This window comes from Oryctolagus cuniculus, chromosome 2, assembly GCF_964237555.1.
Source record: "Oryctolagus cuniculus chromosome 2, mOryCun1.1, whole genome shotgun sequence".
Lineage (NCBI taxonomy): Eukaryota > Metazoa > Chordata > Mammalia > Lagomorpha > Leporidae > Oryctolagus > Oryctolagus cuniculus.
This window is the reverse complement of record NC_091433.1, coordinates 30,404,726-30,428,747: the sequence shown is the minus strand read 5'-3', so window position 1 is coordinate 30,428,747 and position 24,022 is coordinate 30,404,726. Positions and strand designations below refer to the sequence as shown.

Here is a 24,022-nt window from a genome sequence, read left to right as displayed (position 1 = left end):
GCAACTTCATTGAAACAGGCTGCTTCCACACGGAATTGCTGAAAAAGTTAATTTGATTAGAAACTTTTTTTCCATAATAATGCATTTTTTAGTTAAGTGTGTATAGAGGTATGTGTGTATGTATTTGTGTATGTTAAGTATATGTGTCTTTATATTTAGTATGGAACATATCAACAAGGTGTTGTTATGTGTTAAATATATTAAGTGATCTTCCTTCCAAGTACACAAATAGTAGATTATTTTTATTTTGTTGGGATTGGGAAATCAATAATAGTGGCTTGATAAATATGATGGTAACTTAAATTTGTTTCAATCTAATGAAGAAAAAGAATCACAGTATAGAATAAAAACAAGAGTGGTTTGGTACCCTAACAGAGATAAATTCTACATTTTTGGTGGAAAGGTTTTGAATGACTTATATACAACCATGTCCCTTTGTCTTTCCTGAGACCAATGTCTTCCTGAATTGCTCATCACCTACTGTCATGGTTAAGATAGGATTGCACTGTGTCATGTTTTCTCCACAAGTTTTCCTTAATCATTTTTAATTTAAAAAAATTTTTCAGGCAGAGAGACATAGAAAAGCAGAGATCGCCAGACAGAGGTTGATCTTCCGTCTGCTGATTTGCTCCTTAGTTACTGACAACAGCTAGATAGGTCTGGGCCTAACTGAAGCCAGGAGACCAGAACTCAATCCTAGTCTACCATGTGGATGACAGGGAGCCTAGAGATTTACCCACTGCCTGTTGCCTACCAGTGTGTGTTAGTACAAAGCTGGAATTAGAAGTAGAGCCTGGGCTCGAATCTAGTCTGTCCAATATGGGATGGGACTTTGAAAGCATTGTCTTCACCTCTGCACCAGATACCCAAAGCCTTCCCCCAAACTTCTCTAAGATACCAGTTCTCCTAATAAAAGTTATTCTCATAGTTCCAAGTGAATTATGTTGAAATAATAACATTTGAAAAAGACCCTTAAGAAGAAAATTGAGTCTGACCCCTCTTCATCTCAGGCAGAGCTGTTGGAATTGGTCTGAATATCCTCTTAGCTAGTGATTGTACCATTTGGTCTCTGTCCATGTGGCACCAGTGGTCACACAGGGAGCTCAGTTGCTTCAAAAAGCAGGTGGTGTTTGAAGTGAGCAGTTTTTGTAATTGGCATAAAGCTTAACACTTTGGAGTGGGTCTCCCCTTTCCATTTTCAATCCTGGTTCTTAACTGTAGGTTCCATAGTTTCATACACCTTACTGGGATTCTAGGCTCTTGGGAAATAGGCCAGTGTACCATTCTTTGAACTCTGTTTTTAGATAGAATTGTACAGCCCTGTAATGGCAGCTCTGATACTGATAACAGAAAGAGACATGAAGATTCCCCTTCATTGTCTTAGGCAAGCAAGCTTAAACCTCTCTTGAAATCTTCAGTGTTTTTTGAAGCAGGATGTGAGCCATTGACTATCCCTTTAATTTCTGACTCTACTTAGTGATGATTTGCTCATCATTAGTGTCTGCTTTGTAGACTTCATCACGATGCTCTGGAAGTTTCTGACGTAGGTATTTCAGGAACTTGCTAGAGCTTATGGTTTTAAGGTGACTTGTCTGAAGTGTGTGTCTCCACCTCTGACCTCTTCCTGTATTCCAGAATTGTGTATTCAGCTACCTACTTAGCATCTCAGACTTTATATAGCCAAATTCCTGTGCACTGTTCTCTCCACTAAACCTTCCTCCCCTGTAGTGTTCCTCATCTCAGTAGGTGGAAGTCCCAGGTTTTGAGGCCAGGAGCTGTGGGGTCTCTCTTGAAATTTTTCCCTCAGTCACATTTCATATCCGGTATATCAGCAAAGCGTGTCAGTTTAACTTTGAAGATACGTATAGTTGCTGATGAATTATCAACATCTCCACTCTCCTACAAGCCGTTACTTCCATCTGAATTATTTTGATCACTTCTCTTGATTGACTACAGTCATATTTTCAGTACAGTTGTCAGAGCTATTATTCAACAAGAAAGTCAGATCATGTTAGTCCACTTCAAAAGCCCACATTCTTTCCATCTTACTGAGAGTAAAGTGCTTATGATGTCCAGAGTCCCTCCACGGTGTGTCCCTGTTGTCTTTGTCCTCATTTCCTTCCATGCTTTCCCTGATCCATTGCCTTTCAACTGCAGGAGCCTCTTGTTCATTGAATATGTGAAGTGTGCCATTCTGGGATTCTCCTCTCCTGGCCACCCTCCAGGCTTGCTCTATTTTTTGAATGTCCTTGAGGCTTCTGCTTAACCGTTCCCCTTTATGAGGTCTTTTCTACAACTTTCTATAAAATAGCACTCAGTATACTCTCCTCTTGTGCTTTATATTATCCCATTACACCTGTCACTGTGAATATAGTATGTAGCTAAGTTCTTATGGCATTCTTCCTTTCACTAGAGTGCAAACACCAGGAGAGTAAGGGCTTCATATATCTTGTTCATTGCCCCATTACTGGTATCAGAATTGGTCCTGGAACATAGTGGCATTCAGTAAATATTTGTATGCATGAGTGGCTGTCAATTTGAAGAACAGCACTGGTGTGTTACGCTTCCTTCTCTGATATTAATCATGGGTTACATTGAGGGGTCTGTAGTCATATCATAAATAATGGCCAGATAAACTGTTAAATTATGCTTTCGATGATTCACATGGCCCTTATGTAGTAATTTCTAGTATGATTAATCTTTTGTTACTAATGAATATGGCCACCACTAAACTACTTAGTCTGGAAAATATTCTCCCCTTCCTGTTTATTTTTAACCTCCTTTTTTGATTCTTGTAATATAATCTAGCAATCCTGAAAATCTCAAGAACTGTATGAAATTTGACGAAAATGCTGTTGTCTTTTGTTTACATTCTAGCATAATCACAAGAAGCTGGCAGTTTAAGCACTTAGCTCTGTATCTCCTCTGCTCTCCTTTTTTTTTTTTTTTTTTTTTTTTTTTTTTTTGGACAGGCAGAGTGGACAGTGAGAGAGAGAGACAGAGAGAAAGGTCTTGGTTCATCCTCCTATGGCCGCTGCGGCCGGTGCACCGCACAGATCAGATGATAGGAGCCAGGTGCTTCTCCTGGTCTCCCATGGGGTGCAGGGCCCAAGTACTTGGGCCATCCTCCACTGCACTCCCGGGCCACAGCAGAGAGCTGGCCTGGAAGAGGGGCAACCAGGACGGAATCTGGCGCCCCAACCGGGACTAGAACCCTGTGTGCTGGCGCCGCGAGGCAGAGGATTAGCCTAGTGAGCCGCGGTGCCGGCCTCTGCTCTCCTTTTTTTTCTCCCAATCCAGAATGCCATTCTTGTAATAAAAGTACATTTAGGTCAGAGCCCATTTTCAGAAGGGTTAGTACTTAGCTCAGTCCAAGACCAGGGTGGACATGCAGTAGGCAGTTGTTATTGCAGAGGATAGAAATGTCTTAGTGTGAAGAGCAGAGGAAAGCTAGCATAGTGTCTTGCCTTGCCTAAGACATTTATCCAAGAGGAAATCATGATTTGGTTTTGAACTTTGTGACTTACCAAAGCATGTTTCCCATGCCTGAGGATGCACATATCAGACAGCTTAATATAAATGACTCTTTGAATCTGTCTTATTGTGTTTGGATTGTCTGTTTCTTTCTTCCTCTTGGCATTGGCTTGGATAGTTAAGCATAAACTGGATGTTACTAGTAAATCTAGTTCTTCTTCCTAACTGTTTACTTCTTGGTAGTGACTGAAACCCTCAGAAGCCAGGTAATTCTTCTAGGGTTTAAGGAAATGCTGTGTTGAGATGCAACCATTCAACCACAATATGCCCATGTCCAGCAGGTATAGTTACCAGTTTGACATCACTTCATGAGAACCTGAGATACATGCTCATGGTAATCAGAAACCCACAAACACTTTGGCCCAGTTCATTAAATTGTGAACTACATTTCAAACTCGGTGATTTATGTGAATTGACACAAGCCAACAAATGAAAACCTTATATACCAATTACTTAGCAGAGATATTTTGTGTGAAAGTAGTGATCACAAGTAAGACCCAAGGTAGGTGGAAGGTCTGTTGCTGTGACTGAAAATGCAATTCATTATCATAGTGTCACCTGGATTTGTTTATGCAGACATAAAAGAGTAGAGTAGCTGCTGCATGCTGACATTGACTTAGCTACCTGAATATTTTCATATCTTCTAGTTGATGATATGCAACAGTGCTAGGAAGTTTGGTAAATATTTCTTTCTGATATATGGTAACCTGCACCAGTTCCTTGGGATTATGAAACTTGCCATAAAGCATTCTTGAATGAGTTTTTAATACATACTTTGGCTTTGGTCAGTAAAAGATATAACCAACCGTTGTGAATAATATTGAAGTGGAGCAAGAATGAAGTTTAAAATTAAGACTTGTGAAAATAACTGGACTCATGTTTGAATGTGAGCAAGTCTAACACAGAGGCATTTCTTTGCACAATGAAGTTCTCCTGTGTAGACCTGTCTGAAGGATCTGAGAAATTGTCCAGTTTTTCATGCTTAGACTGTGTTTACCTCTTACTGCTCCTTCTGTCTTTAAAATTTTTTCTCACCTGAGAAAAATTGTTTTGTTTGTTCTTGCCTTGATAACCACCTCTCCCGTATTTTTTGGTAGGCATCTTCCAGCTTCGTATAGTTAGTAACATCTCATTGTAGGCCCAGTTCTCCTTGTACCTTAAACATTTATCCACTTCCATGTGTCTTCTCTCATGTGGGTTATCTTTGTTCACATGTTGCAATCAGTCTGCCTAGATGGTCATGCTGGGGCACTGAAATCTGAGGCGGTTTTGTTGATTAATTGGATCCTCCTATCTCCTATGGCCAGTGCATGCTGTCAAGCTACCTTTTCTTTAGAGTAGCTTTTTTTTAAATGAACACCATCAAGCATATTCAATACATCAGCTCCTTCTTTACTCCTCTTAATGTCTTGATCCTTCATATGTTCATTTGTCCATTTTCATTGTACTTTAAGTCCCTTTTATTATTAATCTTAAAGCTTGCAGTCTGGCATATTTGTCATAGTCTTGATTATATTAATCACTATTCTCTTCGTTAAGAATCCTGACATGGCTTCTTTGTGCCAAAATTCCTTAAGGAGGCAGTATAGATTTATTAGCCACATTTGCTTCCATTTTCTTGTGAGTTCAAGAATTATATATAGATTCATCTCCATGTTGGTCAGTTTCCCCTGCCTTTGTTCCTGGCTCATCTTCCCACGCCCAGAATGAGTTTTTTTTTTTTTTTTTTTTTTTTAATTTCTGCTCCTCAAGAGCTGATAAAATACCTCTTTTATAATGGTGCCAAGAACAGTTGTGGGAGAGTTAAAACATGGGATTCTCCTTATTTTAATACTAACTTGCTATTTAACCTTCAGCAAATCACTTCCCTTGATTGAATTGATTCATATATTATTTGATGCCATTTGTATGACATTTATAATATGACTCTGTGTTCAGTTCTAACTTGACTTAAAGCTTTGATTGCTCTTTGGGGACTAGATCAAATTCCTATGCCTATAATACAGTGTGTTGTGCATACTTGAAGGTCACTTGCTTTTGTGGAAGGAGTAGAAATCCAGGTTTTAATTAGCCAACAGAGATGCTATTGATGGTTACTGTGGTGAGAGTAGGCATACTCAAATACATTAGGTGCCAAGTGCCTGATAGGGAGTAAGATTTTCTGGATATTTGAGAAACTAAATTGCCAAGTAGAGTCTGTTAATTGTTGAGTTGCCATATGAGTTTAAGAGAGATAATCTAATCTCATGACTATTATAAAAGAGTGCCTCTCAGATATTAACATGGATACAGATCAACTGGAGGTTTTTGTTTTTTTTTTTTTTTTTTTTTTTTAACGCAGATTCTGATTCCTCAGATCTTGAAAGGGGCCTGAGACTTTGCATTTCTAATAGACTCTTAGGAGAAGCCACTGATACTAATGGTACAACTGAATGGTATTCCTTTCCCCTCAGACTTTGGCCATCGTTGCTTACACTGAGATTTAGATCCTGGTATGGAAAAGAACCTGTGAATGATCGATTGCAGAGAATAGATTCCTTGTTGACATTTCCATTTATATGTAATATAAATATTATATTTTTTTCCTGTTTTCAGAGGAGAGAAATGACTGGATCAGTATACTGTTAAATGCACTGAAAACACAGTCCCTTACCTCACAGTCTCAAGTGGTTGCTGCACCTGAGAAATGTGGATATCTTGAATTGAGAGGGTATAAAGCCAAAATTTTTACTGTGCTAAGGGGAAACAGCGTGTGGCTTTGCAAAAATGAACAGGTAAGCTCTGTTACAGTAATTGCAAATTGTTGTTCTCTGATTATTGTACCAGAACAAACTTTGTTAGAATTTTTAGTATTTTTACTTATAGCTTATAGTCTTTTGTGTTGTGTTTTCCATTAAATATAACAAATAAGAGTGCTTTTTGTTGGATTTTGTCAGCGCTATGCTACTAGAGAAGTGACTGGGGGCTGGCACTGTGGCATAGTAGGTTAAGCATCTGTCTGCGACACTGGCATCCCATGTGAGTGCTGGTTTGAGTCCTGGCTGCTCCATTTCTGACCCAGCTCCCTACTGATGGCTTGAGAAAGAAGTAGAGGATGGCCCAAGTGCTTTGGCCCCTGCACCAATGTGGGAGACCCAGAAAAGCTTCTGGCTTTGGATTGGCCCAACTCCAGCCAGTGTGGCCATTTGAGGAATGAACCAGCAGATGGAAGACCCTTCTCTCTGACTCTCCTTCTTTCTGTCTATAACTCTGCTTCTCAAATAAATAAATAAATCTTTAAAAAAAAGTGTGTATATCAAATATGATGCTATTGTGGCCTTTTTAAGAGACTAAGGAAATATAGTTGTTGAAATTAACTTTTGAAAAGCATTCATTAGTTGATCTCTTATAAAACTAAATGAGGGAATATTTGAGAGCCAATTAGCCATTAGTACTGTTGATGAAAGAGGCCATGTTTTGCACCTGCTGTGCTGCTTTTATTTTTGCAATGAAAATTATAGAGTGAGCACAGGTAGCATATTTGCTTGAGTCTACCAATTCTGTTGGTGTGTTTGTTTTTCTGAGCAGATGTGATGCTTGTAAAAAATGACTTGTTAGAGACAAATAAGATATAAATGTCCACACATATGTATACATATATACACACATGTGTATATGTATGTACAAATGCGTACATGCACACAGTCCTGCAATATCATATATACATAAATATACTTGAATTTGTGGTTTATTGCATTTGGTTGATTTCAAAAATGTTAGCAGAGAATTAAAATATTTTAAGAATACTGGGAAGTTGAAGTTTTACAGATCCTGTTTCAATTTTTTTTTAAAGATTTATTTATTTATTTGAAAGAGTTACACAGAGAGAGAATGAGAGACAGAGAGAGAGAGAGAGGGAGAGGTCTTCTATCTGCTGGTTCACTCTCCAGTTGGCTGCAACGGATGGAGCTGAGCCCATCCAAAGCCAGGAGCTTCTTCTGGGTCTCCCACATGGGTGCAGGGGCCCAAGGACTTTGGCCATCTTCCACTGCTTTCCCAGGACATAGCAGAGAGCTGCATCGGAAGTAGAGTAGCTGGGACTTGAACCGGTGCCCATATGGGATGCCAGCACTGCAGGCAGCAACTTTACCCGCTACGCCACAGCGCCAGCCCTGAGATCCTGTTAGTTTCATTTCATTCTGTAAACTTTTCTCCTACTTCTTTGGTTTTTAATGTGTAGAAGAGATTTCTGTCTTTATCTGTTTGAGGGAATAAGTTCTTGGTTTTTAATCTTTTAGAATATACTAGGTGCTTCCTAATTATCAAATTAAATGTTACATTTTGAATATCTGACATAAGATGAACTCATCTAATGATATTTTATATTGAGTTAATAATTTGGTGAAATATAAAGACTGGCATTTCATAAAAAAAAATAGAGATATCAACAGAACAGTGTTTAAAAATTACCTTTTAGATCTTTATCCAAGGTGTCCTCTGAACTTCACTCTGAACTTATTCATTATATTCTTTTGGACAAGATTTCTTTTTGGTTTTCTGTAGAAGGCATTGTTGAGCACTGTGGGTAAATTGAGAACTTGGGCAGTTAGCATATTCCTCAATAAGAGTGATACATAGCTTAACAATGTGTATGGACTAAGTATGGACATTTTCAGCCGGTGAAGTTAGATGATTAAAAAACTTTTCCTGGAATGGACATTAAAAATGCATTGTTTGTGTGTATCAGTATGGAAGTTAACTCTGCCAGATTAACTGACAGGTTCAATTTTGTTATTTATTTATTTTTTTTACTTGCACAGGCCTGAGGGACTTCAAATTATTAGCTTTGTTGCTCACATTAGCTAGATTGTTTGATTTTGTTTTCTCTAGGTTTATTAACAGTTTTCGGCTTAGCAAAAGATGATATGGAATGATATCCTTAATATTAGTGATAGAGTATAAAAAGCATTGTGATGATTACCATTGGTTGAGTAATAGGCACTGGTTTACTTAATTTATAAACAGTTCCTGTTAAACTTCCCTAGGGGGATACTCTCATCTGTGTTTTATAGAGGAGGGAAGTGAAGATAAGGGAATTTGGCATTAGAGTACTTTATGCAGACTTGAAATTAAAACCAGAACTTGATGGCTATACGCCTAACTTCTAACCACTGTAACAATCTGCCTTTTTCTTTAAGATTAATTTATTTATTTCAAAGGCAGAGTGACAGAGAAGAGAATCAGAGACAGACCTCTGTATACTTGTTCACTGTCCAAATGTCCACAGTAGTTAGACCTGAAGCCAGGAGCAGGAGCCCCATCTATCACCCCTGTGTATAGCGGGGACCCAAGCACTTGAGCCATCTTCCACTGCTTTCCCAGGCTCATTGGCAGAGAGCTGGATAGGAAGTGGAGCAGCTGGGACTAGGGGTGGCACTTTGATATGGAATGCTGGCACCTCAAGCGGTGTCTCACCCACTGCTCCCCAACCATCTACCTTTTGAAAATTTAGTTTGGAAAGAACTTTTCAGACTTGTGAACTTTTATAAATAGCCTAAGAATTGCTTCCTTGAATAATTTAGGTGCCTAGCAGTTGCATTGTGGACATTCAATAAGCATATGCTATGTCAGGCACTCAGAAAATGCCACGTGACTGAAAAGAATGTAAGTCTTGTCTTCCAGGAGGAAAAGTCAGAGAAGACCGGCATTTGTGGTTGATGGTGAAGTTGTAGATTGTGCAGAAACACTTCTGTGTGTACAACTAATGAATATAAATATCAAAATGTTAAGACTGGACCCCTATTTTTTGATGCATAAACATATTTTTGATGTAGGCAATTTCAATTCCTTTTCTGTGCATTAACATGCCTATAAATGTGACTTAAAATTATATGTTATTGCTTGTATATGTGTTTTTTTGTTTGTTTGTTTTTTCATTGCTTCATCTCATATGGAATCAGGTTTCAAGAGGCTTGGTCTTGAATCAGATCTTTAAGACCTGGCTGTCTTGAGTGGATTAAGCAGGTCTTCTTTGTTCACTTCCTGGCACACCACTCCAGTTTTGTGTGTGTTCACATTCTGGTACACACCATTTTCTCCATAGGAGAGTTATCCATTGGTTGTTCTCACAGAGTGGCACAGGTTGTGTTATGAACCTGGTAGTGTCTTTAGTAAGGTATCTTCCCTTTGACTACAGAGAGCTTTATGCCAGTGAAAGAACCAATCTGTGTTTTAGGAAAAATACTAAATGACAGTAAAATAGTTTGATGCTGCATCTAAAAGTTTCTTAGAGTCTCTCACTGTTGTTATGCCTTTCAAGTAGATAAAAATAAATAAATAGCCATTTAGTAGGAAAAAGGGGCAGGTATAGTGCCACATGGGTTAAACTGCTGCTAAGGATGCCTGCATCGCTGCCTGAGGACTGGCTAGAGTCTCAGCTGCTCTGCTTCCCACCCAGCTCCCTACTAGTGTAGGAAGAGGCAGCAGATGATGGCCCAAGTACTTGGGTTCCTGCCACCTAGGTCACTGACCTAGTTGGAGTTCTTGGCTCCTGGCTTTAGCCTGGCACTGCCTGACTGTTGCAGGCATTTGGGAGTAAAACCACAGATGGAAGAGTGCTGTCATGCTCTCCGGCTTGCTCTCTCGCCCATGCTTTCTCTCCCCTTCTCCCTTCCAAGTAGATGAAACATTTTAGAAGTTACAGACACACAGAGAATAATCTGCTGTGTTTTTCAAAGGCAACTGAAAAATAATCTATTCCTCAGAAAAATATGAAATACTTGATATGTACTTCTGTATCTTATTTTGCGTTAGATCTAATTCAGTGTCATGCAGCAAAGTTTGTTTTTATTCATTTTTTAAGATTTATTTTTACTTATTTGAAAGGGTGACAGAGAGAGAGAGAGAGAGAGATACAGAGAGACCTTCTATCCTATCCTCTGATTCACTCACCAAATGGGTGCAAATGTAGGGGCTGAGCCAGGCCAAAGCCTGGAGTCATCAGCTCCATTCAAGTCCCCACGTGGGTGGAAAGGGATCCAGATTCTTGGACCATCTTCCACTGCTTCCCATGTTTTTATTTATTTTTATTTTTTAAATTAATTTATTTATTTGAAAGTCAGAGTTACAAAGAGGCAGAGGCAGAGAGAGAGAGAGAGAGAGAGAGAGAGAGAGACATCTTCCATCCACTGGTTCACTCCCTCAGATGACCGCAACAGCCTGAGCTGTGCCGAACTGAAGCCAGGAGCCAGGAGCTTCCTTCAGCCTCCCCTGTGGGTGGCAGGGGTTCAAGTTCCTGGACCATCTTCTGCTGCTTCCCCGGGGGGCATTAATGAACACTTGGACTGGAAGCAGAGGAGCTGATACTCCAACCAGCGCTCATATTGGAGTCTGGCTCTGAAGGCAGTGGCTTCACCAGCTATGCCACAATGACAGCTCCCATGTTGTTTTTAATTATTTATTTAAAGACATTTATTTATTTATTTATTTGAGAGGCAGAGTTACAGAGAGACAGAGAGAGAGAGAGAGAGAGAGATAGAGAGAGAGGTCTATCCGCTGGTTCACTCCCAGATGACCTCAACGGCCAGAGCTGTACAGATCTGAAGCCAGGAGCCTGGAGCTTCCTCCAGGTCTCCCATGTGGGTACAGGGGTCCAAGGACTTGGGCCATCTTTTACTGCTTTGCCTGGCCATAGCAGAGAGCTGGATCAGAAGTGGAGCAGCTGGGACTCGAACCGGTATCCATATGGGATGCTGGCACTGTAGGCGGCAGCTTTACCCAGTAGGTCACAGCACCCGCCCCATGTTTTTATTTTAAAACAGTGATTTTAATACCCACATAATTTAACAGCATGAATAGATTGGGAAATTGAGAAATTGACCTATCCTACCCTATCAAAGGAACTGTATTTTTCATGGCTCTAGTGTACACACAGTTCTGATTAAGGTAGTCAGTTGTACACAGACAGTAGGTCGAGCTGGAAGGGCAGCTGTTACAGCATGTGTTGGAGAGTTATTAAAGAGGAGCTTACATTTCCCACAAGGAAGACTGGGAGGTGCAGTTAGGGGTTTTTTCCTTGCCTTGCCGCTCTTGGGTTTAGGCAATTACACTAATCACTATAAATTTAAATGGCATCATCTGAAGAAGGAAGGTGGCCTGCCATCTCAGTTGTATGTTAAAATTTCAGGCACTTGGACTTCTCCAGATGCTGACTTAGAATTTTGGGAATAGGGTGTTGTAGCTGCATTCACACCCCAGGTGATTCAGGGAGGGGAGATAAAAAAGCCACACATTAAGAAACAATGCTTTGAGGTTGTTTACTTTATTCTAAGGTTTAAGCATACAGATAAAAGAGAGCAGACTATTTTTGGTGATGGGAAATGTTTAAAAACAACTAGGAGTGACATTAATGAGATCAATGTTTCTATATTTTATCTTTCAACTTAGAGTCTTGAACCTCCTTCCCCAATTTGAAACATTTAAATGAAGACAAACTTCAATGGAAAGTTAAGAAAATCATTATTAGTTGTAAACTACTTTGAAACTTTGAAAAACTGTTACTAAAAATTATGTATAATTCTAAACTAATCTATAGCTACTTTTTTGGCTAAGATCTTGATTTTTATATGCAATTTTAATTTTCACTTCATAAAACCTGTCTTAGCAATTTAATTCCTTTATCTTAACATAGGCTTTTATTACCAGAATATGCCTTATTGGAAGAATTTTTAAAAACCTTATTTGCAAATTCTACATGAGGGAAAAGAGTGTGAAAGTTTTTGGAGATATTTTTTCATGTTACCATTCATAAATCTGTGTCTGGAAAATCTCAATTATGCAGATTATTGCATACTTTCTAGAACTTTTTCTCTGCTCCTAACAAATGTCCATAACATTTCATGTCAAGCCTTCCTTCTAACATATTTTTAGTAATTCGTTCCCTTTTCTTATATGTTCCTTCTATCAAATTAAACACTTTTCCAAAATTAAAATAGTTATTAGAAGACAGTCCTCATTAATGCCTTTAGTTAGTTTAAAATTGCTTCTCTCTTTTTAAATTTTGTCTTTTAGGATATTTCAAATAATAAAGAAAATCACAGAGTTCAATGAGCACACAGTTTCAAGTTTTTAACATTTTACTTTATTTGCTTCATATGTAAACATTTTATACACACACACACAGTGTTTCTTATTTTTAAGGATAGTAAGGGGGATGTTAGTTTGCAGTTCTTGTTGACAGTTTGCTGACTGGTCTAAACTTTCTGAGTAACATACCCAGTGAGGGTGTATCAGGAACTTTTGCATTTCCCAGTTGCTTAGTTTAAACATTCACTTTTTTCATTCCTTTCTTTCATTAGTAGAGTGTAGGAGCTGAAACCTGAAGTTACTGTTGCTTGTATAGGAGAAATGGTTTATGGGATATTTTCTTAGCTATTATCTTAGGCATTTATTTATTTATTACTGTAGATGTTTATTTTTTTCTTTTTACAGGTAGGCTTTAAGCAGTAGAAAAGAAATATGAATAGATTTGTTAGAAAGGAAAATGGAACAATAGAAATGGGCACTAAAATTCTTATGTAATTACCCTGTTGCAAAATCCTGTAGTGCTCTTTCTGTGTAAATTGAATGTCATCCTTGTGCATTTAGCACCATGTCATGATCTCAACCTTTTTAGTTATTCTGTATTTTCTTGTGTTTCTTGATTCTTCTTATGTTGTATACACCTGCAGTGTGTTATAATTATGGCAGCTTTGCCACATTATTACTTCAATTTTGCATAAAGTGAGTTGTATAATTCTGTTTATAGGTTACACGGAAGTTGTTATGTGTCCAGGTTCATCTTTCTATTTAACAAATGTTTAGTTAGCACTTTACCATATATGGGTGCTGCTTTAGGTGCTGAGGCCCGCTGGTGACCCATGAAATCTCTATTGAAATCTATTTCCGAGATCTTTCAGAATAGGGTAACACATGGTCATGTGTAAATAAATGAGATGTCTGGTAGTATACTGTAGGTAGCCTTGTCTTCCTGTTTTAGTTGGTATGAATTCCTTTGACTCTCTTAAAGAGTTATTTACATTTAAAATACTGATACCTGAATAAATATCAGTTGCTTTTTAATCTTGAAACTGTTGACAGTTAGAATTTTTACACTTCCAAGTTGTATAAATGTTTACTTGCTGCTGTGTCTTTAGGAGTGTCCAGGCAAGAAGCTGTTGTTCAATAAACATATGTCGTATATGCTTGCTGAATTAATGGTTGTTTGCAGCCATTTTTCTTGAACTGTATTTTTTTTTTTACAATTTACTCAAATTTTTTTTTTCACTCTGAGTTTTCTCCTTTTTCTATTTATTTGGATTTTTTTGTCTTATCAATTTTTTCAAGGTTTTATATAATAAAGAGATTAATCATCATGCCATATTTTCTAAGTTCTTCAGCATTTTTTGGCCAGGTTTTTGGTTAGTTTTTCTGGTGCAGAAATTTTGTTTATGCATTAAACTTTTTTAATCAGCTCAAGACATGTATTTTCTATGTTTTGAAACTATTTTCTAAATTATTTATTTTGGAATGATATGGATACAGTATAGAAGCTAGAATTCTTAAATTTTTAGTGAAATAAGCCTACATTGAAATATATAAATATAGTTATATATGTGACATTACTAGTTGAATGAAATTTCTGCAAATGGACATGAATGGCATTTAAGAGAATTGTCCTTGGTTTCCATTTGTTATGATGTCCTGACAGCCAGTCTCCCATATTTCCCTGATGAATTTTTAAAATATCAAGTTAATATTAGTGGATTCGTTACAACCAGCTGTCTTGCTTTGTGGGTCTGGATATCCATTTAATGATAATTGCAGCACTGAGTTTCTAACGACATAAACTGTTGATTAAACTTTCCCAAATCAGGGTATAACAAGAGGCTCATGCCCCTTCATTTTCCAGCATAATGTACCCTGGTGTTCTGGCATGGGAATGGAACACTAATAGAATTTAAATAGACCTCACAGGGCTCTGGGTCCTGTGGCGCAGAAGAAGCTACAGGATGTAGGTGGTGGCCTCAGATTCTCTGGTTCTGATTCTGGCCAAACTCTGCATCTGGTGCTTCCCAGGAAGCCTGGCGCCAGTGTCACACAAAGCCACATCTGTTTTCCACAAATGTTTAAGCACTGAGTCCCTAAATTCCTGGCATGGAATCCTGGCAACTAGCATTTCCCAAATAGGTTTGAGATTTCAGCAGATTTGGGGTTAAAAAATCCTTCCTTCAATTTCTGTGTTGGAATCAAACTTTCCGTTTTGTTCTTTATACCCATGGTTTCAAAATGTAGTTTTTGCCCGAATCTGTGCTTCAGATCATATAAAGAAGCTAATTTAATATCTTGGTGAATATTTGGCATCAGTTCTACCAGGATGTTTAAAATGGAATCATTGATGTGAATTGTTTCAGTCATTAAGAGTAACATGGAATTATTTTACTGAAGGTAAATTTTTTGCTTAAAACCCTCAAGTAGAGTGTTTTTAAGTTGCCTCAGGCCCTTCCTATGAGCAGTTTCATGTAGTTGTTAGTGCTATATAAGGTAGATACCGTTCTGTTTTCTTAAGTGAACACTGACATCTACATAAACTGATAAACTAGGCTTACTGACAGGAAGTGGCTCAGCCAAGATTGTCCCCCAGATCTGAGCTCCAGTACCTGCTGTGTTTCACCTCCTTTGCAGTGTCCAGATTTGTTAAGTTAAGTGTGGCTGCTGTTACATTAGAACTGGTGGAGGGATTCATGCTTTCTGGGATCCTACATTCTATCACAGCAAATTAAATGTAAAATATTGCTCACTCCAGAAACTAGTTTTAGCTTTATACCTTCTATAATATTGTAGTTCTATCCACTGAACCTCTGCACTACTGTCGTTTCAATACTGTTTATAGCATTTTAAAGCCTGGTTGTGCCTGACTCATGCCTATTTCTCAGAATGAGAATAGAGATGATAATTAGGTTGTAATTAATGGGTAATTTATTTTTAACTTTCTTTAATGGTTTGTGTTCACATTCCATTCCATTTTTTAAAGTTATGTCTACTAGTTATTTTTGAACATGTATTTTCTTGTAATTAACTTTTTAATAGGTAATGCATTCAGTTGGCTTGAAATCCAAAAGATTTAAAAGACAAAATTTAGGAAATAATAACAGTTAGTTGTCCTGTCCTTTGAGTGTTTGGGCTGCATTGACTTCATCCACACCAAAGTGATGGTGTGGATTTAACTTGTTATCCCTACTTAGCAAAATAGTGAACTGAAGCAGGAGAGATGAACCTGAACATTAAGATGGGTTTTGTGCATCGACCCAGCAAGTGTCACCTCCTATGGAAAGCCTTTTATGAACACGACTCTTTCCTGGGCTGGATTCAGTACTTCCCTCTCTGCCAGACCTTTTGTGTCTCATTCCCTCCTAAGACTGTAAGCATTCCCAGGACAGGTGCTCTTTCATGCTTTTGTGCAAGCTCAAAACTTAGCACAGTTTCTGACACACACTAGATATTTAATAAATACAGCGTTGCTAGTACTAACTTTTCTGGAGGTTCTGCCTACTCAGAATCAGAGAATCACATGAGCGTTTATAAGTGTTTATAAATTTCAGAGCACCATACAAATAAACGTTCAAAAAATTGGTGGGGGGGTCACTAATGCTTCATAAAGATGATTGCGTTAAACCTCTAGATACAGAAGGTTTGCACTGAGGCCAAACACAGTTTTAACAGTCTAGTGAGCATTTTGTTCTGGCCTGCTTGTTTTCAATCAGTAGTATTAATGATTCGGAATTTTTTATATATTCTGATTGAATGCTCTTTCTTTTATTCAACAGAAGGCAGACAGAAGTGTTTATGTCCTGATATTTAAAGATCGTAGATTCATACTGTCTAAATTTTGCAACCGGTCCTGCTATCTAAGATGATTCAGTGCAGGCCACATATGAGAGTCACAGGGATATCAATTAAAGATTCTTAACTTCTGCCCTCAGTCTCAGGGTGGGAAGACATAGCCATAGGTAATTTTGATGAATGTATAGGAATGAGAGTCTGTGTTCTAAATACTGTCTGAAAAACATGGCTTAATGTCACTAATAATATTTTTAATAGAAAATGTACTTGTTTCATATTTAATAGCTCTCACGAGCACTGACATTTATTTTGTAACTCTGGTGTATATTTTACAGTCAATTTGTGCTGGTGAGCACTGTGGATACTCTAATTATTCAAAACCATATGGCCATGGCAAGCAGCTGATGAATGGGATACAATTTTCAAGGCTAAAAAAAAATCATCTTTGCTGCGCATGGGAGAAATTTGGGGCATGGAGTTGGCCCTTACTTATTTTAACAGAAATTACAGCTTTCTATGTGGACATTTCATGACTTGCTGGTAAAGATGAGGGCCCATCTATTCAGGCTGCAGCCTTGATGAGTCTCATCCGTTTCCATAAAAGGTTGTCATCCTTGCCATCTGCTAGTCTGATGGTGAGAGTTTTAGAAGCCTCTGCCCCTAGTAACTTAACAGTACTTGCAGGTCAGGCCCCCATCACAGAATATAACCTGGAATGGCCTGATATCCAGCTCTTGTCAAAAGCCTCATTATGGAGAATTGTTTGAAGGACATAAAGTCCAAGTATTTTATTCTGGAGTTTATCCCTGTTCAAGGTGAGCCATCAGAAAGCTGTTTTAAAGATATCTGTCTCGCTGCTCCTACCATTTCTTCCTTTACAAAAGAGAGCTTGGGTTCTGTGTCCCAAGCACGGTGGGGTGGGGGTGGGAGGTTAATGCAAGAATTACATTATCTATGAGGAGCATTGGTATGGATAATTGGGAATTGTTTTTTTAATTTAATAAGTAGTCATAAATGCAACTCTGTACTGAAATGCTACATCATATTAAATGTGGCATCTTAGAAAAGTATGATTTTCCGTCCCTTCTTATAGATCCCATTAAGTATACGAAGTGGAAGTGTATTACTCCTGTTCTTTCACAGCACTCAACATTTCTCTGCATCTTTTACGTTAAGATTCTCACTTTCTGAGTTGTTTCTCCTAACAAAATGAGCCACTTGTTCTTTATCAGAAAAGAAATAATACTCAATTGATGATTTTTTATAAATAAGTCATTTCCTTCTTCTAAATAAAAACTTCTATATTTAAAAGTAAAGCAAAGTAGGCTCTCCCACAGGTTGTGATAATCAACACCTGTATGAGTGGGAGGGCATTTGTTCTAAGATTATTTTATTTCATTTATTTTATCACTTAGGAATATATTACTGTTAAACAACAAAAGCCTAAAGGATGGGTGAAGCAGATATTTATTTAAACAAATCTATATAGGCAAAAGAAAGTTGACACTACAAGGGGATGGATGGAGTTCTTTGTATCCTTTTCTCACTCTGACGTGAAAATTTGTCCTGAGATGTCACATCTCAAGGATTCTAAACTTCTAAAACAGTCTCTGTACTTGTAGAAATTATTTTCAAAGAAGATAGAAAGTCTCTTTCTCTTAGCTTGTTCTGCTCCCCCCACCCCGCATCAGGAGTTACTGGTATCTTTGTGACCAAAACTAAAACTGTGACACCTGACCACTCTTAAGGGTAAGGGAGTTGGGAAAACAGCACTTGCAGCCTATATAGCCAGAGAGATAAAGTGAGGAGACAGCTGCACTGCTTCTTTCACAATTACTAAGAATAGACCAGCAGTTCTTGTAATTTACCCTTAGTATGACTGCTGTTTCGTAGTCATCATTTGGGAATTCAGAATATTTTTAATATGAATCTATTCACAAAAATAATTCCTTTTTGTAAAACAAATTGACACATAACAATTGTACATATTCATGTGATATGGTGTGATTATTCCATAAATCTATGTGAGTAAAATGTATAATTCATTTTGAGCTACAGATTAAATATATATTAATTGAAGTGTATGTTTAATTGTGTTTGTCCATAAGCATGTAATATCAGATTATTCCATTAGTGATTCTAGCTTTGCTTACTTGTTCAAAGCAGTGTTTTTTTTTTAAGATTTATTTATTTATTTGAAAGTCAGAGTTACACAGAGAGAAGAGAGAGAGAGAGAGAGAGGTGTCTTCCATCTGATGATTCACTCCCCAACTGACTGTGATGGCTGGAGCTGCTCCGATCCAAAGCCAGGAGCCAGGAGCTTCTTCTGGGTCTCCCACGTGGGTGCAAAGGCCCAAGGACTTGGGCCATCTTCTGTTGTTTTCCCAGACCATAGCTGGGAGCTAGATCGAAAGTGGAGCAGTGGGGTCTTGAACTGGCGCCTGTATGGGATGCTGGCACTTCAGGCCAGGGCGTTAACCCGCTATGCCACAGCGCCGGCCCTGGCAGTGACATATTTTTTAAGGTTATGTCTTCTCTCATAAGTAAGTTATGGCTAAATACTTTGAGACCATGTGAAGATACTGTACTTCCTACAAGTTTTCATCCAGTGGATTTTAGATCTTCTGATGAACTTTGCCTGCCTCAATTGCAAAGTGGTGAAATTATTTATCTAATAAGTCAAATTCCCAAAATCTTGCTAATAGGTAATATATTGTAAGCTTTGATGCTTTAAGAATGAAGATTCTTTGTAGCCTTTTGAACTGTCACCAGTCTTCATGAGAGATGAGCAAAATGGCTATAGATGTTAAGGAAAAGGCAATTTTCTACCTAAGTAACATTCCAGGAGTCGTAAGTGTCACAAGGAACAGGAAAGTAATAAAATATTGAGAAGGAGATAAGATTGTATACTTCATAAAATAAATAATTCTTTTGTATAAGAGCAAAAGAGAAAAATGGTGACAGAGCAGAAGTAATGCCATGTCACAGAACAAAAAGAAGCTTGGGTTCAGTGTGTAAGTTTTCCCTTTGAGCCACCCTTTCCTCAGCTTTGTACATAAACAGTAATTATGTTGAGCTCATGGTGTCACTTGGCTCTCCCACATGGAAACCCTTTGACATGGTGAAATTTAACTGATGATTTACTTTACTGAGTAGATGAGGGTGAATATAGTGCCCACGTCTAAAAGCAGGCCTTGAGCAGTTCAGTATGTGTGGTCTGGTCAATTTATCTGTTATGTGACAGAAACCTTTATTTATCAACAGCCCTACTGCTAAGGTTGGAATGATACACATACACACACACATACACACACATCTGTTATGTGACAGAAACCTTTATTTATCAACAGCTCTATGCTAAGGTTGGAATGATACACACACGCACTAGCTCGTATTGAAAGAGGCGACTCAAAATGGGAGAAGCACTCTCAATCCATCTTCTAATGAATTATTACTTCTAATGATTTAATGATATATGTGTGTGTGTGTGTGTAAAGTAAAATTTGGTAGAATTTTCTGTATTTTAGAAAATATTGTAGTTTCTTTTTTTTAAGATTTATTTATTTGAAAGAGTTACACAGAGAGAGGAGAGGCAGAGAGAGGTCTTCTATCGATGGTTCATTCCCCCACTGGCCATGATGGCCGGAGCTGCGCTGATCTGAAGCCAAAAGCCAGGAGCTTCTTCCGGATCTCCCACGTGGGTGCAGGGGCCCAAGGACTTGGGCCATCTTCTACTGCCATCCCAGGCCGTAGCAGAGAGCTGGACCGGAAGTGGAGCAGCCAGGTCTTGAACTGGCGTCCATATGGGATGCCGGCGCTGCAGGCCAGGGCATTAACTTGCTGTGCCACAGCGGTGGCCCCAAATATTGTAGTTTCAAAATCCATCTTTTAAAGAGATTTATTTATTTTGGAAGTCAGTTACAGAGAGGGGGGAGAGACACAGAGAGAGAGATCTTCCATCCTTTGTTTGTCTCCCCAGTTGGTCACAACTGCCTGGGCTGAGACAGGCCAAAGCTTGAAGCCGGGAGCTGCGTCCAGTTCTCCTCCATGGGTAATAGGGGCCCAAACTCTTGGCCTTCCTCTGCTGCTTTTCCCATGCCTCCAGCAGGAAGCTGGATTGGAAATGAAGCTGCTGGCAGAGAAACTGAAGTCCATATGGAATGCTCATGTCAGAGGCAGTGGCTTTACCCTCTATGCTACAATGCAGGCTCCCAAATCCGTTTTTTAAATTATTTTCTTTGTGTGTGTTTTTCTTCAAACTAGGATTTTAAAAGTGGATTGGGTATCACCATCATTCCTATGAATGTAGCAAATGTAAAGCAAGTGGACAGAACTGTGAAACAATCTTTTGAAATAATTACTCCCTATAGGAGTTTCAGGTAAGCTATTTTTAAGCATTTTATGTTTGTGTAACTACAGGAAAGTTTGGGCAGTCCAACTTTAGATTGCTAGTGGTAACTATATCTCTTTATAGGACACTTATTTTCTTTCGTTTCCATATTGTTTAATTTATTATCCAGCATATTAAAACACCTTATAGAAGTGACCTGAATAACCTGCAGAGAGATTTATCTCATGAAATTTGAGTTGTTTCTAAACTCACTGTTACCTCTTCTTAGTAGACTTGGTGACTGTTTTAATTTTTTTTTTTTTTTTTTTTTTTTTTGACAGGCAGAATGGACAGTGAGAGAGAGAGAGAGATAGAGAGAAAAGTCTTCCTTTTTGCCGTTGGTTCACCCTCCAATGGTCACTGCGACCAGTGCGCTGTGGCCGGCTCACCGCGCTGATCCGAAGCCAGGAGCCAGGTGCTTCTCCTGGTCTCCCATGGGGTGCAGGGCCCAAGCACTTGGGCCATGCTCCACTCCACTCCCTGGCCACAGCAGAGAGCTGGCCTGGAAGAGGGGCAACCGGGACAGAATCCGGTGCCCTGACCAGGACTAGAACCCGGTGTGCTGGCGCCGCAAGGCGGAGGATTAGTCTAGTGAGCTGCGGCGCCAGCCTTTTTTATTTTTTATTTTTTAATTTTTTATTACTAAATATGTGACAAATTGCTTCACATTTCGATGGAAGTAAATAAAAAGAATGCTGCATTATCTTTAAGTTGTATTATTATTTACCTTTTCTTAGGCTAATCAAATAAAATCCCTTCTGTAATATCAACTTAACTACAGCATTTCCAAATGATTTCTTCCAGAGATTCCCAACTTATAATTATACTAATTTTAGTGGATCTCATAACACTGCTGATTCAAATATTTTAGCATTTTCTTATATGTCTTGTGATAGCTATTTAGTAATTGCATCATTATGACAGCAAACCAGAAAATTTAAAGTACTTAATATATTTTAATGACCTATCATAGAATACATAGAATGTACAGAATAGAAATAAGTCCTCTCTTTTGAGTTCAACTACATTAATTCATTTGTCACAGTGAACATACTGCAATGGTGTACAGGTCAGAGGTAATTATTCTACGACTAACAATGAAATAACAGTTTTAAAAAAATACCACCACATCTGTGTTTATTTTTGTCTGTTGGATTATATCCACTGGCCAAAGTTTGGAGAAAGAAATGATCACGTAAAGCATAATGAGCTGTATTTTCCACATGTGCAGGTTCTGGCCTTAAATGAAACTTTGAGGAGAACTGGAAACCACGAAGGGTTTTTATCAACATTATAAAAATAATGAAATCGTAAAGTATTTCAAACATGTAGTCTGTCTTGGCCATTCACTAACTCTATAGTTTATGTAGCCATTATTAGAATATGTTAGTTCATTATAGCAGAGTACTTTTTGAAGTATTTTGGAAAATGCATACTATCAATAAATGATACAGGGGTTTTAAAACTTCGTGCAACAAAGGAAGCATCTTTTAAGTCCATTTTTCCATGAGCTTTCCAAAATATTGTCATATTTTAAGGAATGTTTATCTTTAGGCTTGGACATTTTAGTGTGTATAATCATTTATTGGGACATGAGTGAGTGTATTACCACAGCACATTCCTTAGCACATTTTAAGTGCTCAGTAAATATTTCTTGAAGGCATGAACTGTTATTTTAATCTTTTATCCATTTAATTAAGCACCCAATGCATACTCAGAATCAGAATGCATCTGAATATGCCTAAAAATGAGTTAGAAATCTGTTAGAATAGTAACCACTTAAAACTTTTCTGGTTTCTCAGTCTCTTAAAGCCATCTGGATGTTCTTCTAATTAAAAAAAAAAAAAGGGGGGGAATATTTTTAAGTCTGAAAAAAAAATCAGTTTCTGGTGGTTTTTTTGATATTTAGTTTTTGACTCTTGTGGCCCAATTAGTTAGCAAAATATAGCAATAATCCTGAAACTATGGCAATATGGCAATCTCTTACTGATTTATTGTTTTATAGTGATTGCTGTGAAAATGAGGCCTCTGATTTAAGCTTTTGACCTAGCAAGGCAACTTTTTATGTCCTGGTCAGAAGAATGTGTGTGTTAATTTTGGTTTAAGATATGTAAACAAACTAAAAGGGAATGTAAAAAACTAAAAGGGAAAAGAAAAGATTTGTTAAATTAGATGATTTTTAACAGAAAAGAACCCCAAACTGCCTGGAAGGCATACTTTTCTGCTGCTGTTTAATTTGTGAGTGAAATGAATATGCAAACTGAGCTTACTGCTTAATTGGCCTTTACAAGCAAGATCAATAATGCAGAAACGTTAATTGTTTCAGCTTTACAGCAGAGTCTGAAAAAGAGAAACAAGACTGGATTGAAGCTGTGCAGCAATCGATAGCAGAAACTCTCTCTGATTATGAAGTAGCCGAGAAGATTTGGTTCAATGAGTCCAACAGGAGCTGTGCAGATTGTCAAGCCCCGGATCCGGACTGGGCATCCATCAATCTCTGTGTTGTCATCTGTAAGAAGTGTGCAGGTAATTAGTGCTAAGTTATGCTCATCACTGCTTTGTGGCAGATTGGCCCTGAATGTTCATTGTTGTCTTCTATAATGTGTTCTAACTAATGGCTGTGAAAAGTAAAGTCAGAGCAAGCTTATTCTCTTTAAATCAAATTCAAAGTCATAATTTTAAATTTCTGCATGACTCACATGTAAAAATTGCTTTTTAGGCATGTAATCATATTTTCTGCCTACTCGCCCATGTATTATTTTTTTATTTTAGTCTTTTAAAATTTTATTTATTTATTTGGAAAGTAGAGTTATAAAGCAAGAGGAAAAGATAGAGAAAGATCTTCCATTCTCTGGTTTTAAATGGCTACAACAGTCAGGGCTGGGCCAGGCTGAAGCCAGGAGCCTAGAATTCTATCCGGGTTGCCCACATAGGTGGCAGAGGCCCAAGCATTTGGGCCCTCTTCTGCTGCTTTCTCGGGTGCATTAACGGAGAGCTAGATTGGAAGTGGAGCAGCTGGGACTCAAACCAGCACACAGGTAGGATGCTGGCATTGGGGTGCTTAACCCACTGTGCCACTACTCCCACCTTCACATATGATTTTCTAAAACATTGTTGAATTTTTTGGGTTTTATACTACAACCTGATAAAGCTTAAATCTTTGCATAAAGATGTAGCCATTTTTCCCATTTTTTGTAAGACATTTTTCATATCAAGATGGTTCTACATTCTAAACATTGT

General features: G+C 38.1%; 1 protein-coding gene across 9 annotated transcripts in view; it reads left to right on the top strand.

Annotated features, from left to right (window-relative positions):
* The window catches only part of ARAP2 (ArfGAP with RhoGAP domain, ankyrin repeat and PH domain 2), a 209,540-nt gene that overhangs the window by 59,548 nt on the left and 125,970 nt on the right, over positions 1-24,022 (top strand). For all 9 annotated transcript variants that reach the window (XM_070069627.1, XM_070069629.1, XM_070069624.1 and 6 more), the window contains 3 exons: positions 6,130-6,308; positions 20,656-20,771; positions 23,109-23,308. In XM_070069627.1, coding sequence (XP_069925728.1) covers positions 6,130-6,308; positions 20,656-20,771; positions 23,109-23,308 — 495 coding nt within the window. The remainder of the gene's footprint in view (positions 1-6,129; positions 6,309-20,655; positions 20,772-23,108; positions 23,309-24,022) is intronic.